We start from the raw sequence: 18,682 nt of genomic DNA, 5'->3' as shown, positions 1-18,682 counted from the left end.
CTCTGAATGAGTTGCAAAGCCAGGGGTTGTGAGCTAGTGTTATAAACTGAGTTAAAAGATCACAACACTGGTCAAATTCATTGGCACAATCTCTCTCAGACAAGCCAGCTGACTGATGCTACCTGGTTAAGACAGTGGGTCCTGGAGCTGCTTTGTTTTCACATTTTAGGATATGGTGGATTTGGATGGTATGGCCCATCCAGGTGGATGGAGAAGAGGGTGACTGTGAGGATGTTGGTTGAGACTCCCTCTCTGCCCAACCCAGGGAAGGCAAGGGTGGCAAACTCAGACACCTCCCATGCCGCTCTGATGATGCTCTTCCATGGGCCCATGATTTGAGCGTGACCTGGGAAAGAGCACACTTCCACAGCTCCACTACTAGTCAAGTATGTTTTCAAGACTCAGTTTGTAGCTGAAATAACCTGTTTTGACCACTGCTACTGTGATTATGAGAACCAATACAAATATCGGTATCTGACCTGTAAAGAATTTAAAGCAGATTGAACAAGCCAGAGGACTATTTACTGTAGGCCCTATTCAGGGACTTGACCTTGGAGATAACTAGTTATACACCTCGGGTCATCCATTGCTAAGCTATCAACCTTAAAGGACTGGTCCTGTGGAGATAAAAGCTGTGAACCTGCAACTGGAGAATGAACGTCGTGATGGCTGAGGGGGAAGAGCTTTTGCATCACTAACTTTCAGAGCTGCACGAGTCCCAGAGGGAGGTCACTGGGAATCTGACGATATCCCTGTGGTCAGTGGGTACCTGACTACTTTCAGAAAGGTGATTGTTGACTGTTTCTTTGAAGGTCCTTGGGGATACAGACCCAAATCCCTGTCTCCTCCACTCTTGGTTTGCTGTGCCATGATCTTCATTTCTATACCCTTTGTCTAATCCCACATCCGAGGGAACCGAACTCTGGTCAGCGTCATTGTGCTGACCATGAAGCAAGTGAGGCTCCTAGGTAACAACTCTACTTAGACCAGAATCTGTCTCTTCTCTGCATGGTGGCTGTTTCATTATAGAGTCCCTGATAGAGGAGACAGTGGTGTTCAGGGTTTACTGGTTCAATTAGACAGCATTCTGCACCCTTTCTGCAGAGACTCCTACACATGTGTGTTGTCCTGCTGCATCCACCTTCCCAGCGCTTCCTCACCACCCTTCCCTCCTTCCCTTCCCACTATGAGTCGCTCATCCCTGGGTTACTGCCCCAACCTACCTTTTCTTTTCTTTCTTTTTTTCCTTTCTTTTCTTTTATCTTCTCTTCTTTTCTTTTCTTTCTTTCTTTCTTTTTTTTTTTTTTTTTTGAGATGGAGTCTCACTCTGTTGCCAGGCTGAAGTGCAGTGGTGCAATCTCGGCTCACCACAACCTCTGCCTCCCGAGTTCAAGCGATTCTTCTGCCTCAGCCTCCCGAGTAGCTGGGGCTACAGGCGCATGCAACCACGCCCAGCTAATTTTTGTATTTTTAGTAGAGACGGGGTTTCACCATGTTGGCCAGGATGGTCTTGATCTCTTGACCTCGTGATCCGCCCACCTCTGCCTCCCAAAGTGCTGGGATTACAGGCGTGAACCACCATGCCCAGCCCCCAATCTACCTTTTCTTCTGTTTATGGCCCACCTTCCCAAGTGGATCATTTAGTCCAGAGCCCCCTGACTGCTTCCCTGTCAGGTCAGTCTCACCGCTGCTGTGTCAGTTCAGTCTCCCTGCACAATTGGCCGAGGCTGTTCACTGACCTCACAGGGGACCACATGTGAACATGCCCTGCCGCCACCACCACCTGCCATTTGTCCAAACCTCATCCCTTTTCCTTGCATGCCCGTACCTAGTATTTTCCCACATTTTCCTGATTCAAGATTTACCTTCTTTCACAACCCCTTTGTTGAACCAGCATTGAGACCGTCTTCTCTACTCTAATAAAATATCAACCCATAGGCATATCATTTTACATTCTGTGGTTTTATGATTTTTTAAATATGTATATATTTTATTATACTTTATTTTATGATGTTTCATGTGTTTCTCACGTTGTTGCAGTTACTATGACCAGAATCCCTTTCTGTACCTCCTCTACAAACACCCTTCTTTTTTGCTGAATCCACTTCTTTTGGAGCCATAGACCTTTGAGGTCTCGGGAAAAAAGTGGCAAAAACAGATCCACAGAATCTTGCAAGCCCCTATTAACTACACAGTGCGCCACCCTGCCTGTCCTCTTAGGAGCAGGTCATGCAGAAGCTCAGTTCTATCCCAAGGATGATATTCTGCAACCCCATCCTTTCCTCTTCCATCCCCATGACAACCCATATATTATGATATGCCTCTGGGGTGTTATCAGAAGAGATTAGAGAGTTAAGCCTGCAAATGCAGCCTTCACTTCTACTTTGAAGCTGCTGCTCTTCAGGGGTTTCTTGGAATCTTAAATTATTCCTCCATTGGAGCTCACAGCCTAGTGCTTTTCAGCACAGCTAGGCATAGTGAGACAATACAGCTGCTGCATAGCACCTCTCAGTTAGGTGTTATGTAAAGCCTGTATCTTAGCAAATGGCTAAAACTGCATTCTTTGCTTCCCCTTAGTTCTTATATAACCACAGGGATCTGCAAACCTAGGCAAGAAGGGAATGCAAAATGTTTCCAAAACTCCATGCCTTTGATATAGAATTTTAAGAAGATCTAGAGGAAAATAGACAGCAACTTAATTATGTTAAGGTTGACTCAAACTTTTTTTTTCATTTCACAGACATTTATAGATTGGTTCTTAGCAGCAGCTCTTGCTCTTCCTAATTTGTGTTCCCCATTAGCATCTAATTTCAAGAGCAGGCAAATCTCATCTTTTCCCATCCAGCCCAGCCAGGGAACCTCCGGAGTTGCTTTGGAGATATGGTATGGATCCTGCAGAATGGGGATGAGCTCTTCCATGATCCACATTCTTGCCCTTTAAAAAATAAAGTGGGTAGGCAGCGGGGTGGCAGTGTGGGGGGTGTGGGGCAAGAGCTGGAGGGTTCCTCCTCAGTGAGTTTGATGAAGGGAGAATGTAAAACTTGGCTGAACTTAGCCCTCCAGGAAAGGGTAGCCAGAATGTTGTATTAATTTATTGATGTCTTCAAAAGGGTGTGGTGGAGGAGGAGTCTCATTCAGAACGAGAAGCTGATCCCAGCTCCCAGGAAATCAACACAGTTGCTGGTGTGTAGCAGTCAGCACTAGCCAAGTCCCTATTTGTAGCTTCATGCTGTTTTCTATACTGTTGTGATGTAATGTACATCTGTGTTCACCCAAGCTGCCTATGCAATGACTTTTATGAAGCTCTTACAGATAAAACAGCAGAACCAGTGCCAGAAAGCAGCCTTCCCTTACATGGGCACTTCCGCCAAGCATATGAGTTCATTACCTTGAAGAGCAAGTTAAAGAGAAATGGAGGGGGTGTTGAAATGATCAGCAAAAATTAAATGTAAAATGTATTCTTATTGGAAGTCCGATGCTCTATTGTCAATAAAGGACACATAGCAAAGATACATGGAGGAGTGATTTTTCAAGCAGTCAAGAGCAGAACTGCTAAGGTTTTGAGATGGTGTAGCTGTCGAAGCAGTCACCCCTGGCTGTCCCCCATCTCAGTGAGCCTGAATTGAATGTTTCCCAATGTCATATCCCACAGGGAATACTTAGTGCCCACAGCATGTGATCGGTAGCCGATAAGGAAGCATTGGACCAGAATGTCATGGAAGAAAACAAAAGCCCGCTTATCTTCCACGGCAGTATGTTTATGAACATGTTAATCATTGTTCATGTAAATGTCTCAAATACTTGGCTGAAAAGTAGACTCTGTTTGGTGTTAAGTTTCGACTTATTTTCAAGGGAGGATGGGATATGGTTATACACCTAAGATTTTGTGAATAAAGAGAAGGATTTTGTGAATAAAGAGTTTCAAAATATTTTGGGAGTAGCAGTTTGACATTCATTTTTTTTCCCAGTCACATTTCATGAGCAATAATTTTCTATTTAAGGTAGTATCTGACTAACCTACTGATGCTGTCTATTCGTTCCATTAGCATACTTATGCCACGGGTAAAAGCAATCCATCTAGAACTCTTTCAACCATTTTTTAGTTTGTCTGTGCACACTCTAGATAGCATTTCTGAAATCATCTGCAGGAACAGAGTTCCTGAAAAGAGCAATGGTCTAGAGCAGGCTTTCTGAGACTTCAGTGTGCACCGGAGTCACCCAGGATCTTGTCAAAATGCTGATTCTGAAGCCGGGCGCGGTGGCTCATGCCTGTAATCCCAGAACTTTAGGAGGCCGAGGTGGGCGGATCACGAGGTCAAGAGATCGAGACCATCCTGGCTAACACTGTGAGACCCCATCTGTACTAAAAATACAAAAAATTAGCCAGGCATGGTGGCAGGCACCTGTAGTCCCAGCTACCTGGGAGGCTGAGGCAGAAGAATGGCGTGAACCTGGGAGGCGGAGCTTGCAGTGAGCTGGGATCGTGCCACTACACTCCAGCCTGGGGGACAGAGCGAGACTCCATCTCCAAAAAAAAAAAAATTAAAAAAAAAAATGCTGATTCTGATGCAGTAGGTCTGGGGTAAGATTCTGCATTTCTAGCAAGCTCCCAGGTATTGTTGATGTTGCTGGTCCACAGACCACCCTTTGAGAAACAGAGATCTAGAACATATTTCTATATTTCTGTATTATCTTGCTTTTTTTCATTTGGTAAATAGAAGGCCTTAGTTAATGTGCTTTTCTGCTCCTAAATTAGGTTAGATGTGGCTAGGATTGCCTCGCGAGTAGATTTTTCTGAGATAATTCACAAATTGAAACTCTGGCTATCCAGTTTTTTTTAGACAAAATGCAACTGACTGAGAACCCATGTGCAGAATGTTCCCAGAGACTTAAGTTGAAGTTCAGTTGTAAATTGTTAGGGGCTGCCGATATAATTCCTATGTGTAACCCCAACACCAGAAATGTGAAAGTCTGAGGAGCTGGGTGGGAAAAGATTTAGGGCCAAAAATGCAAAAATGCCAGCTGAGAGAGAGGAGTAACAGCAGTTTAAAAAGAAAAATTATCTAATTCTCCAAAGCTCTGAAGGGTAGGATTTCATAGACCACACTAGTGGCAAAGATGCTTGCAGCCAAACAGACCAAATACATTAAGGAGATTCTGTGTTGACTTTCACGTTGCACATCATTTCTATTCTCTTTGGGATATGAAAATAGGAAGAGACACATCTTCTGCAACACAGTCAAGCTCTTTGAAGATTGACCCATCAAATTGCTGGTTTTAAACAAAATTAAAATATTTGTTTAAACAGAAGCTTAACAATTGCACTGTCCTACCCTCCAAGTGAAATTTTGTACACATCTCCTGGTGTCTGGCAGCAAAGTACCTGCTGAGATATTTGGCTATGGCCTTCACTTGGCCCAGAATGACACATGACATTGAACTGAGACCAAGCAATCCAAGAAGACATAATTTTGAAACAGTTATGTAATAAGATTGCATGTAGAAATAGCCTTAGATATGCACTCTTAGCAAGAGTATTATAATAAGGTTTCTGTAATATATTTTTGAAACAAACTTGAAATGACGTAGAGCATTGATAATCATTAATAGAACTCACACTGAGGATGCAGAAGTATAGTTACTAAATTTGCATATGAAAAGTAAATGAAGGTTTATAGGACAAGTGATACTACTTTATCAATACAAAGAAATGTTTGGCATATACTTAAGCTCAGAAGGTCATCATTAATGTGCTGTGGGAGCAATACTATTTCAGTCCTGTAATTCATTTCATGCAGGTCATTTTAGAGAAATTCTAAATTTATTTAGAACATTAGAAATGGGAGACATTTGCCTATGAAAATCACTAGATCAGATAAGACTGATTTAATATAAATTTATGAGATTATAAAGGGAAAATAAGAGTTGGCTAAGAGAGGCAGCTGGTAAATAAAAAGATAAGGCAGCGATCATTCCCTAGGAGACGCAAGAAGAAAAAGAAGCTGAATGTCATTTGATTGATTTAGGGGCAGACCTCAAACAAAAATGGACTGGTTCATCCAAGTTGTAGACTCTGTTATGAATGAGTCATGAAGATAACAGAGATGGATGTAGATCAGTCCCCGTGGAAGCAGGATGAACTAGATTGTAAGAAACTTTTATTAGGGTCTTGACTTATGATTGTAGGAAATTGGAAAAGTTGGAAAGCTCTGGGAGAATCTGTCAATGGAAGTTTTCAGACAAACAGGTGAGAATTTTAGACCACTATAATATATGAAATTTTAATTTGTAAATAAAACTCAAATCTAGTAGGATACTTCTTTGGATTACCAGATTTTTTGCACAAAATTTATTCTAATAAATGCAAAATCAAATAAAAAACCAAAACATCTCTTATAAAAATTACATGATTGATCTTTTAGTCAATTTATTTGTCTTTACAGATTTACCGTATGAGCCCCCCAGGAGATCAGCCTGGACCGGTCATGGCCACCCCACGCCCCAGTCGAAAGGTACAGTGTTGGCTCCCATGACCCTGAGTTTCATGTCACAGGCAGTGGATGACTGTTGATGGAGTATATAATAATTTCTGTGGTTAATCTGTGATTTTGCAACATGTGATGGGTGTGTTCCATTGACGACAGAGTACAATTGATCTTTAACTGCAGTGATTCTTTCTCCATTTGGGTCATCAGGACTTTCATAACAAAAATAAAGGAATGATGTAGTGTATTTCAACCTTCACAAATGCATGTTTCATGGGATGTTTGAGTACACATTAAATAATTGGTGATTTCCTGAATCTTGGCCATGCTTAAAAGTATCCCTGGCTTTACTTTATTGACTGGTGGTTTCCCTTTATGTATTTATCTTAGACTTATGATTTATTGTAATCTATTTGGTAAGCCATTCCAAATTCTTTTTTTTTAACTTTTGGAAAAAGTGGGAGGTATCCATTTTTTAAATAATTGGAAATGTCCTCTTTTTTTGTTACAGTGTTTACATTTGATTTCATCAGAAAGGAAAATTTTTCCTTACCGTAAGATGCTTCTGAGTTAGACTATTATGTTAATAACTAAATTAACTGATAGAATGATTATGCAACAACATCAAAGACTAGTGACCAAATCTGTTATAGCTAATTGCCTTTTGTATTTCTGGATTTTCAGCTGCTCAACCATCTCCTTCCACAGTGCCCAAAACTGAAGACCAGCGTCCTCAGTTAGGTATGTTTCAGGGGCCATCTGGATAACCATAAGAGAAGATTCAGGCTCAGCAGCACATTTCTAAAATGCTTCAGTTTTTAATGGAAATTAACATGATTTTTTGCCTCTTTTCAACTGCTCCATACGTAAGATAGGGCCCAAGTCATCAGCCTACTCATGCGAGGTGACTTGAGATGGTGCTAAAACACGTCCCCAACTATGCAATAAATAGGGAAAAAAATTCTACTTGCACACAGGCTGCTTCTTTGTGATCCATTAATTTTTTTAAATTTTACTTTCTATGCCTGAACAACACAGCCTGCATGGCCTTGGACTGATGGGGCTTGGCACATGTTTGCCCTCTTTATATCATTGGTTGGTGTGAGTCCTGAGCTACGTGTCAGGATCCTGGGGTTGAATTCAAGCCCTGCCACCAACTAGGGGTCCCCTAGCAAGACATCTGAGATGCTGTGTGACATCTTCTCTCATAGAGGAGGTGGAGGCAGGTGATTTGGAGTTGGGGGACATTTTCACCTCTGAAATCTGAAAACACCATTGAGTCAGGTATTATGTCTAAAGTCACATCATGCTATGTCACAACTATGTCTAGGATTTGACTTTGTTTCTTTTTGCTGTAGATCCTTATCAGATTCTTGGACCAACAAGTAGCCGCCTTGCAAATCCAGGTGAGAAATTGCTGATGATTTTCTTCTTACAAAATTACTTTTTGGCAGTGGTTATTTTGAAAAGTAAATTGGTATTGGTGAGAAATTCCTTCGACTGAACAAATTTTAGTTTTAGGTCTCACTGAATTATTTGCCTTAATGGAAAAGTGGGTTGGGTTATAAATTAAGACTTCAGCTTCAACAAAGAATATTATAACCTAATCCAAGCTGTAATAGTTTTCTAGGGCTGCTGTAACAAAGTACCATGGATTAGGTGGCTTAAACAACAACAATTTATTGCCTCGCCATTCTGGAGGCTGGAAGTCTGAAATCAGAGTGTCATGGTGGCAGGTTTCGTTCCTTCTCAGGGCTGTGAGGGAGGGATCTGTCCTGGGGGCTCTCCCTGGCTTACAGATAGCCATCATCTCCTCGTGTCTCTTCTCGTCATCATCTCTCTGTGTGTGTCAGTCTCTGTGTCCAAATGTCTCTTTTGCATAAGGACATTGGTCAGATTGGAATACCCACCCCATAACCTTACTGTAACTTGATTACCTCATTTAGGATCTTATCTCCAAAAAAAGGTCACATTCTCAAATACTGCAGGTTAAGATTTCAACATAGGGAATTGAGGGAACACAATTCAACCCATTACACAAGCAGATAAAATAACTAGTATTTTTTAAAAGAGAGCCTTAATACAACAACCACAAGACTTCAAATTCAGGCTCATCTTCGATGGTCTGTTTCTGAACTTTGATGCTAGAAGAAAGTGCAGATTCTTAATTAGCCCATTTGTAACCAGTGCATTGCCAAGGTTTGTCACCTGTCCTAGTGTTTCAGTGCCAACCACATAGTTTTATTTGTTTGTATTCAGATCAGAACCAGCTGTGCTGGCAACAACTTCAGAAATTCGTAGCCTATGCTGCATATTCCCAACTGCAAATTCAAATGCCAAGATGTTACAGGCATATTGCAAGCACAAGATGCAATGTATATTTCCTAAACGTTGAGGCCAAAATAAGGTTCGAAATAGAATAATTCAGATTTAATCAGTGTACATCCCCGCAAGAGAATCTACACATTGAAAACATGAAATGTTATCATTATTGAACATCTGTATTTTTGAAGTTAAATTTTGGTTAATGTTAATGAATTCAATGAATTTTTTTTACACAGCTGAAAATCTAAAGAAAACTAGTTAGCCTGGGGCCTAGACTAGGTGCTCAATAATTATTTGTTGCATACACGAATGCCAAGGATAATGAGATATAGTCCTTTAGCTCAGGGAGCTTTCGGTCCATGGAGAGATGGACACAGGTAGTTACAACATTGTCCCAAACACGGAGCCACAGGCCCTTTTTGCTCATGCTGGCTTTCATCTAGTAGCCCAGGCTCCTGAGACTGTGGTCTCTTCTCAGCCTTCTGCTCAGCTTTTCATTTGCAACTCTGCCATATAACCATTCAAATAAAAATAATGACTATGTTTTGAGATGATTATTATCAGTCATGCTTCAGGAAGACTGATCTGGCAGCAATGTTCAGGATAGATTAGAAAAAAGAAAATGACGGAAGCTGAAACACTCTGGGAATGTTAATACAATCATGTGAAATAACAATCAAACAGCTCCCACCCCGCAGAATGCCCCCCATAGAATGTCTGTGGTCCCTTCTGTGCCTCATGACAGCCCTGGGAGGTTACTATCTCCATCCTACAGAAGACGAATTAGAAGTCCAGAGAAGTTAAGTAACTTTTCCTGTGTCACACAGCCAATGATAAGGGAGGTCAGATTTGAAACCTGACTCTATCTCCAAAGTCTACTTTTGTTTTCTTGCCCTACTCTGCCACTGACTAAGTATGAAGGGAAGAGGAGGTCTTACAAAATGCGGACTGTGACAATAGAAAGCAAGGATTTCCTTTCAGGGTCATAACTGCTTAGGTGCAGGCGATGAATCTGAGGTTGGGAAGGAAGAGGAGGAAAGAGTCAAGCTGCACCAAAGAAGAACAAACTGGCCTTTGCACTCACACATTGGCCAAATGAAACATATATGTCCATGAGCACGTTGTCATAGCCCAAAGGTACTGCTTGGCTTGTTTGTAGAATAGGGCCAGAGTCACTTGCTCCTAAGCAAAGTGCCAGCTTTCACAAGGGAACACTGCATATGCCCTGGACCGAGCAGCCTGGGGATGCCCTTTGTAGATAGAGGGACCTGAGCTCAGAGTGAGGAGACCGGAAACTCATCACAGGCCTGGGGGAACAGGACTGTGCTTCATACCATTAAGAGTATTCTTAACGGGCCTGGAGAAAATGGCAACATCCCACCTTTGATTTGCAGCCAAGTGACTTTAAGATAAAGATTTATTTCATTTAGTTTCTGATGGATTTGACTTTCTCTCCATCTATCTTTAGGTTTGTGTCTGTTGTGCTCATGTGAACTTTTCCCCTGAAACCAGAATGTCTTTTATCTTTGTATTAATGACAATGCTTCTTCCTGTTTGATTCTATTTTTCTATTCTCTGATAAATAAATCCTTCATCACTTGAAAATTGCTGTCTTTGCTCTTCATACAATACAAATTCCTTTTCATCATTTTAAGTGGAAAGATTGCATCATATAGTATGAATGCACAGGATGATGTCAGCATCCCAACATTTCTATCCCAAATATTCATTTGATGTGTACTTTGGACATCACTTCTCCTGCTGAGAAGAGTGTGTCCCTGCATTCTGATATCATGGATCGGTTATAAGCAACACAGCTCCTTTACATCCCATCAGAGCAGCTGAGAATCTATCTAACATGGTTCCTCTAATGAAAGAGCTTTGTTGGGTTATGTTCAGAGGCTCCCTTGATGCTAACTGGATACTCTTCAATGGTGCACATGAAAATACATCCTGCCTCTTGCAGAACGACAGACCAGGCTAGGAATGTTTTCCCATTTGTTAGGAGGTAGGAGTGTGCAGTCTTCCAGTGGGAGTCCCCCAGGGAGGGGACAACATGGAAAGGACCTGAGGAGGCTACAGAGGTGTGCATAAACCAGGCCTGAAAGGAAGTTTGCACAGTGATTAAGCATGGCAGCCTAGAGTCTGGATTTCAACCCTTGCCAACGCTGAGCAAAATAAGTCAGTCTACCTCTCTAAGCTCCAATTTCCTCACTTCTCCAATGGACTAATCACATGATACCTGTGGGGATTAAATAAACCAGTACATGTAAAGCGTTTAGAATGGTGCATGGCACACAGTAAGCTTTCAGAGGATATCAGTCAGCCCGAGAATAGCACCGTTTCAAGCTTCTTCATGGTTCAATAGGCCAATTGAACAGTATTTCTCTTTCTTTAGGCATTTCCTGGCTATAGGAGAGGAGTGTTATCTTTCCTTAAACTCTGATTTTCAGCCCAAAGAAATTATGACAAGACCATTCAAGTACTGAGTTCATCCTTCCCATGATCTTGCAAGATAGTACTATTACCGTCATCCTCACTTTACAGATGAGGATACTGAGGCAGAGAGAGCTGAGAGAGTTGCCAAACATCCCACAAAGGGCAGAGGCAGGATTCAACTGAAGCAGTGGCAACTCCAAAGTTGGTGCTCCCTATCACCATGCTTTCCTGCACCTCCAGTAAGTGTGCCTGAGCCTCACTGAGCCTCGGGGCAGAGACTTCCATTCAGGACACACCTGCTGGACACACCTGCTGCCTTGCAGAGGGTCCAGGCCATGCACGTGGGATCTTCTGCACCACCGCTGGCTTCTAGAGAAAGTGGCCCCAAACCACTGCCACCATGGTACTAGCGGGGCCCCTCACGGCTGTATTTACTACCCTTGTGCATCAGCTGACGGCTGCAGGGCTTTGCACCAGGATGCTGTTTCCACCAGACTCACAGCTGCTGAGTCACTCTGCAGCTCTCTGCTTTGCTCTGTGGTTTGTAAACCGTTTAGTTTTTTTTCCCCCTTTTTTGCTCAGTCTGTACCCCTTTGCTACCCTGTTTCTCTCCCTTTCTTTTAACAATATTAGGAGATTACTTTCCTCTGTAAAATTAAAGGAGTGCCTCTGTCTTCTTAAAATCCACAGCCGCTCCCTTTCACCCACAGGGTTCTCTGTAGGTGGACAATGCTGCTTGCCACTGTTTTTTACCCCCAAATCTGTTTTATTTTGGTAATTACCCTAAGAAAAAACTAGTTCCTCCTTACTGACATCACAAGGATGTTATTAAGAGAGAGTAAAAAAAAAAAAAAAGACCTGAAGGGTTTACCCAAGAAAGGTGAGTCCTAAGGTAGAGGTGGTGATGCTACTGAATGAAAGCTCTTGTCTTTCAAGAACTTCTCTTTGTAAATCCTGGTTTGGCCCATGAGTGACCCAAGCCACTCTTAGGCTTTCCTAAACCCTAAGCATTCTTGTTTTGAAATCTCTATTCTATATTCTAAAATGCACTTCATCACACATTAAATGTTATTGTTTTGGAAGTAAAATAAGAATTTAAAAATTGCTCTTAAAATTTTATGACTGAGAATAACTCATTTGCCATTGACAATTTTTTAACAACCATTGTTCATTTTTGAGAATTCTTGCAGTGAGAAATTTTGTTCTGCACATTGCAAAATGCAGTGAATTTTGTTTACAAATATTAAATTTAACAATTAGTGAGTTTGACATAATGTTACTCTTTCTACCATTTACTTAAACATTCATTGATTTTGCATTTCCAGGTTTCTTTCAAGGTTTGAAAGCTGATGAATTTTGCTTACAGATCTCTTATTTCTATAGACCCTCCGTTGAAATTCTCACAGTCCTGAGCCCTGTGTCTTTATGGCTAATGGGTAAAATAGTCAAGTGAGAAATTAGCTCATCCATCCTTTGGGCATAGAGTTTGCTGCCACAAATTTAGGTCCCCTGCTTTGTAACTCTTCAGAAATAGGAGAGACATGAGATCACTTTTGTCCACTGATTCTGTCCTACACAAGTTTATAAGAGAAGTGGGTGAGGGACAAATTGCTAAGAGGCAATGCCAAGGTTTGAGTAGATTCCAAGTGTGATTTTGGCAGGTCTGTGGAGTTGCTTTCTCTATGGGAGAAAGTTGACGCTGAATATTTATTTTCAAACAACCGTATGTGTTTATATTGAAGCATCTGTTAGACTGTTAAATCAAAACTCCACGCCTTTTCCTGTTCCCAGGTCATATATGGAATTTTTTCAAGTTGTAATTTTTTGGTTACAATATATATACTAAGACCATATGGTTTTCTCATACCATTCTTTGTATTTTCTAAACGCATATTAATAAAATGTTGGAGGCAACAAAACTTGATTGGGAACAGTTTGTATATGTGGTTCTGAAAAAGCAAAGGCTTCCACTGCAATGAGCTACAAGCTGTTAATACATTTCAAATGTGTTGCTAGACTGAAAATGAGCACTTTCCAGAATAGATTCAGAAAAAGCTGACCTTTCTCACAGTGCTATTGTATGGATAAATTCACAAAAATATCCATTTCCATGTAGCCAACATGCAAAGAAGAGTTTATAAGTTGGGTGATATATACAGGAGGCTAGCGAGGATTTAGAAGAAAATGAACTTAAAATTGATTTTCATATTATATTAATTCCCTGAGTAGATGTCAGTTAAAGATAATTTAATCATTTTATCACATCGATTGATATTACTTACAATATAATAAAAGGTAATCTTTTGGTAATAAGTCTAAGGCAGTGCTATAACTGGAATTTGGGAGGAAAGACCCACCTCCCATCCATTCTTAAGCTTCTGAAATATGTTCAGCACAGCTTGCTTCTCTCGGTACTGATACTGCTGTCAATATTTACATGCTGCTGTCTTCTAGGGAGCCATAAATTATCTTCAAGTATTGTAACATAGCAGCTAGAATGATGTGCCTAGATTTTTCTTTGAATTTCATAAAACAAAGCCGTATCTATATGATTTCAATGAAATCAAGAAAATTCTGACTTTGTCCACCCAGCTAAATGTGATCTCTTTGACAAAGGAAGAGTCTCATTCAGCTTCCCAAGGGGACTTGCAATCACTCATTGTTGGGGTTTTTCTTCTGGAAATGCTGCTTAACACAATTGGCATTGCAGGGCACAGGCAACGCATTGGTTTCCGTTACGATGCACTTGCCCAAATACTGGAACTGGGTGATCTGGTTTGAAAAAGAGCCAGCTTTTTTTTTTTTCTAAACTTCCTCATTTTGAGTGGGTTAATTCTGTTCTACGAAAAGTTTTGACAGAATTGCTTTCTGAGCGCCAGCAAAATGTTATGTTAGAAATAATGGTGTTTACTTCCATTCTCAATTTTTTTCCATAAACTTTTAGAAGTTCATTTCCTAAATCTAACTTTTATTATCTTACTTGACCTAGCCAATATAAATGGCATTAAGTCATTATTGCCATCCACATAACAGTACTTTGTGCTTCACAAAATAGGAAAAAAAAATATATAGCTCTTTCATCCCCTAAATACCAGGTTGATCTGGCTATTCTTTTAAGGAAGTCAGAAATGGATGGAACCAGCCTGAACTTTGCCCCATATGAATTCCCTGCATTCCATCTAGGTCTTGAATCTGTTAGATCATCGTCCTAGGTCGGGTTCCCTTGATGCAGAGCTTGGGGTAAGCCTGCTTGTGCAGGTGACTGATTAACGGCGTGTTCTCAGGAGAGAGAGAATGGGGCGCTGCAGGGGCAGGGCTGAGGACGTTTCTGGCCTTCTCCAAGCCTCCTTGCAGCTGGACGCTGTTTCAGCCCAATCTCACAGGAGCCCTGAAGCCTGAATAGCGTCATGGAGTTGGTCTTTCCTTGAGGCAAGGGGGCCAGCCCATGGTACCCTGTTCAGTCCACCCAGCTGTGGGATACCTGGGGGTGGGTGAGGCGGCGGCTCTGTTCATGCAAGGGCAGTTCTCTGGAGAAATGGGTGGCCATGGAACGAGAGCAGTCCGCACCCCTGCAGCTGAGGGATGGACGGACAGGCCTGGTGAAGGGAATGTGGGCGGCACACCAATAGCACCTCCTTCCGTCATCACAGAGAGCCTCTTTCCCCTGGAACCTGTGCTCACTGGAGTTTTCCTTCCTTTCCTGACCTCATTAGGCAGTGGCCAGATCCAGCTTTGGCAGTTCCTCCTGGAGCTCCTGTCGGACAGCTCCAACTCCAGCTGCATCACCTGGGAAGGCACCAACGGGGAGTTCAAGATGACAGATCCCGACGAGGTGGCCCGGCGCTGGGGAGAGCGGAAGAGCAAACCCAACATGAACTACGATAAGCTCAGCCGTGCCCTCCGTTACTACTATGACAAGAACATCATGACCAAGGTCCACGGGAAGCGCTACGCCTACAAGTTCGACTTCCACGGGATCGCCCAGGCCCTCCAGCCCCACCCCCCGGAGTCATCTCTGTACAAGTACCCCTCAGACCTCCCGTACATGGGCTCCTATCACGCCCACCCACAGAAGATGAACTTTGTGGCGCCCCACCCTCCAGCCCTCCCCGTGACATCTTCCAGTTTTTTTGCTGCCCCAAACCCGTACTGGAATTCACCAACTGGGGGTATATACCCCAACACTAGGCTCCCCACCAGCCATGTGCCTTCTCATCTGGGCACTTACTACTAAAGACCTATGGAGGCCTTTCCCATCAGCGTGCATTCACCAGCCCATCGCCACAAACTCTATCAGAGAACATGAATCAAAAGTGCCTCAAGGGGAATGAAAAAAGCTTTACTGGGGCTGGGGAAGGAAGCCAGGGAAGAGATCCAAAGACTCTTGGGAGGGAGTTACTGAAGTCTTACTACAGAAAAGAGGAGGATGCTAAAAATGTCACGAATATGGACATATCATCTGTGGACTGACCTTGTAAAAGATAGTGTATGTAGAAGCATGAAGTCTTAAGGACAAAGTGCCAAAGAAAGGGGTCTTAAGAAATGTATAAACTTTAGAGTAGAGTTTGGAATCCCACTAATGCAAACTGGGATGAAACTAAAGCAATAGAAACAACACAGTTTTGACCTAACATACCGTTTATAATGCCATTTTAAGGAAAACTACCTGTATTTAAAAATAGAAACATATCAAAAACAAGAGAAAAGACACGAGAGAGACTGTGGCCCATCAACAGACATTGATATGCAACTGCATGGCATGTGCTGTTTTGGTTGAAATCAAATACATTCCGTTTGATGGACAGCTGTCAGCTTTCTCAAACTGTGAAGATGACCCAAAGTTTCCAACTCCTTTACAGTATTACCGGGACTATGAACTAAAAGGTAGGACTGAGGATGTGTATAGAGTGAGCGTGTGATCGTAGACAGAGGGGTGAAGGAGGAGGAGGAGGAGGAGGCAGAGAAGGAGGAGACCAGGGCTGGGAAAGAAACTTCTCAAGCAATGAAGACTGGACTCAGGACATTTGGGGACTGTGTACAATGAGTTATGGAGACTCGAGGGTTCATGCAGTCAGTGTTATACCAAACCCAGTGTTAGGAGAAAGGACACAGCGTAATGGAGAAAGGGGAAGTAGTAGAATTCAGAAACAAAAATGTGCATCTCTTTCTTTCTTTGTCAAATGAAAATTTTAACTGGAATTGTCTGATATTTAAGAGAAACATTCAGGACCTCATCATTATGTGGGGGCTTTGTTCTCCACAGGGTCAGGTAAGAGATGGCCTTCTTGGCTGCCACAATCAGAAATCACGCAGGCATTTTGGGTAGGCGGCCTCCAGTTTTCCTTTGAGTCGCGAACGCTGTGCGTTTGTCAGAATGAAGTATACAAGTCAATGTTTTTTTCCCCCTTTTTATATAATAATTATATAACTTATGCATTTATACACTACGAGTTGATCTCGGCCAGCCAAAGACACACGACAAAAGAGACAATCGATATAATGTGGCCTTGAATTTTAACTCTGTATGCTTAATGTTTACAATATGAAGTTATTAGTTCTTAGAATGCAGAATGTATGTAATAAAATAAGCTTGGCCTAGCATGGCAAATCAGATTTATACAGGAGTCTGCATTTGCACTTTTTTTAGTGACTAAAGTTGCTTAATGAAAACGTGCTGAATGTTGTGGATTTTGTGTTATAATTTTACTTTGTCCAGGAACTTGTGCAAGGGAGAGCTAAGGAAATAGGATGTTTGGCACCCAAATGGCGTCAGCCTCTCCAGGTCCTTCTTGCCTCCCCTCCTGTCTTTTATTTCTAGCCCCTTTTGGAACAGAAGGACCCCAGGTTTCACATTGGAGCCTCCATATTTATGCCTGGAATGGAAAGAGGCCTATGAAGCTGGGGTTGTCATTGAGAAATTCTAGTTCAGCACCTGGTCACAAATCACCCTTAATTCCTGCTATGATTAAAATATATTTGTTGAACAGTGAACAAGCTACTGCTCGTAAGGCAAACTGTATTATTACTGGCAAATAAAGCGTCATGAATAGCTGCAATTTCTCACTTTACAGAAACAAGGGATAACGTCTAGATTTGCCGCGGGGTTTCTCTTTCAGGAGCTCTCACTAGGTAGACAGCTTTAGTCCTGCTACATCAGAGTTACCTGGGCACTGTGGCTTGGGATTCACTAGCCCTGAGCCTGATGTTGCTGGCTATCCCTTGAAGACAATGTTTATTTCCATAATCTAGAGTCAGTTTCCCTGGGCATCTTTTCTTTGAATCGCAAATGCTGCCAACCTTGGTCCAGGTGAAGGCAATTCAAGAGGTGAAAATACAAGGTGACCGTGCGAGGGCACTAGCCGAAACAGCTGAATCGGTTTCTGAATTGGCCCTTTTCATAGCTGTTTTAGGGCCTGTTTTTTCACGTTGTAATCCTTTTGCTATGATTATGTGAAGTTGCCAAACCTCTGTGCTGTGGATGTTTTGGCAGTGGGCTTTGAAGTCGGCAGGATACGATTACCAATGCTCCCAACACCCCGTGTCATTTGGATTAGACGGAGCCCAACCATCCATCATTTTACAGCAGCCTGGGAAGGCCCACAAAGTGCTGATATCTCCTTAGGGAAAATAAATAAATACAATCATGAAAGCTGGCAGTTAGGCTGACCCAAACTGTGCTAATGGAAAAGATCAGTCATTTTTATTTTGGAGTGCAAAGTCAAGACACACCTACATTCTGCATAGAAATACACATTTACTTGGATAATCACTCAGTTCTCTTCAAGACTGTCTCATGAGCAAGATCATAAAAACAAGACATGATTATCATATTCAATTTTAACAGATGTTTTCTGTCAGATCCCTCAACCCTCCCCCCACCAATCCAGGTTATTAACAAGTCTTATGAGCAACTGGGATAATTTTGGATAACATGATAATACTGAGTTCCTTCAAATACATAATTATTAAATTGTTTCAAAATGGCAGTAACTCTCTGTTACTGTTGTAATCTAATTCCAAAGCACCCTCCAGGTCATATTCATAATTGGATGAACCTTTTCTCTCTGTTTCTCCCTGTCTCTTGGCTTGCCCTGATGTATACTCAGACTCCTGTACAATCTTACTCCTGCTGGCAAGAGATTTGTCTTCTTTTCTTGTCTTCAATTGTCTTTCGGGCCTTGTATGTGGTAAAATCACCAAATCACAGTCAAGACTGTGTTTTTGTTCCTAGTTTGATGCCCGTATGTCCCGGAGGGGTTCACAAAGTGCTTTGCCAGGACTGCTGCAGTTAGAAGGCTCACTGCTCCTCCTAAGCCCTCTGCACAGATGTGGCACCTGCAGCCCAGGAGCAGGAGCCCGAGGAGCTGCCCTCTGACAGCAGGTGCAGCAGAGATGGCTACAGCTCAGGAGCTGGGAAGGTAATGGGGCACGGG

At 42.2% G+C, this 18,682-nt stretch overlaps 1 protein-coding gene across 11 annotated transcripts in view; it reads left to right on the top strand.

Moving 5' to 3' along the window:
* The window catches only part of ERG (ETS transcription factor ERG), a 281,869-nt gene extending 265,003 nt beyond the window's left edge, over positions 1-16,866 (top strand). For all 11 annotated transcript variants that reach the window (XM_063659916.1, XM_063659911.1, XM_063659914.1 and 8 more), the window contains 4 exons: positions 6,444-6,512; positions 7,170-7,226; positions 7,844-7,891; positions 14,963-16,866. In XM_063659916.1, coding sequence (XP_063515986.1) covers positions 6,444-6,512; positions 7,170-7,226; positions 7,844-7,891; positions 14,963-15,483 — 695 coding nt within the window. In that variant the 3' untranslated portion in view covers positions 15,484-16,866. The remainder of the gene's footprint in view (positions 1-6,443; positions 6,513-7,169; positions 7,227-7,843; positions 7,892-14,962) is intronic.
* The last annotated feature ends 1,816 nt before the right edge of the window (positions 16,867-18,682 follow it).

The sequence above is a fragment of the Pongo pygmaeus genome, chromosome 22 (assembly GCF_028885625.2).
Source record: "Pongo pygmaeus isolate AG05252 chromosome 22, NHGRI_mPonPyg2-v2.0_pri, whole genome shotgun sequence".
NCBI classification, from domain to species: domain Eukaryota; kingdom Metazoa; phylum Chordata; class Mammalia; order Primates; family Hominidae; genus Pongo; species Pongo pygmaeus.
This window is presented reverse-complemented; position numbering and strand designations above follow the sequence as displayed.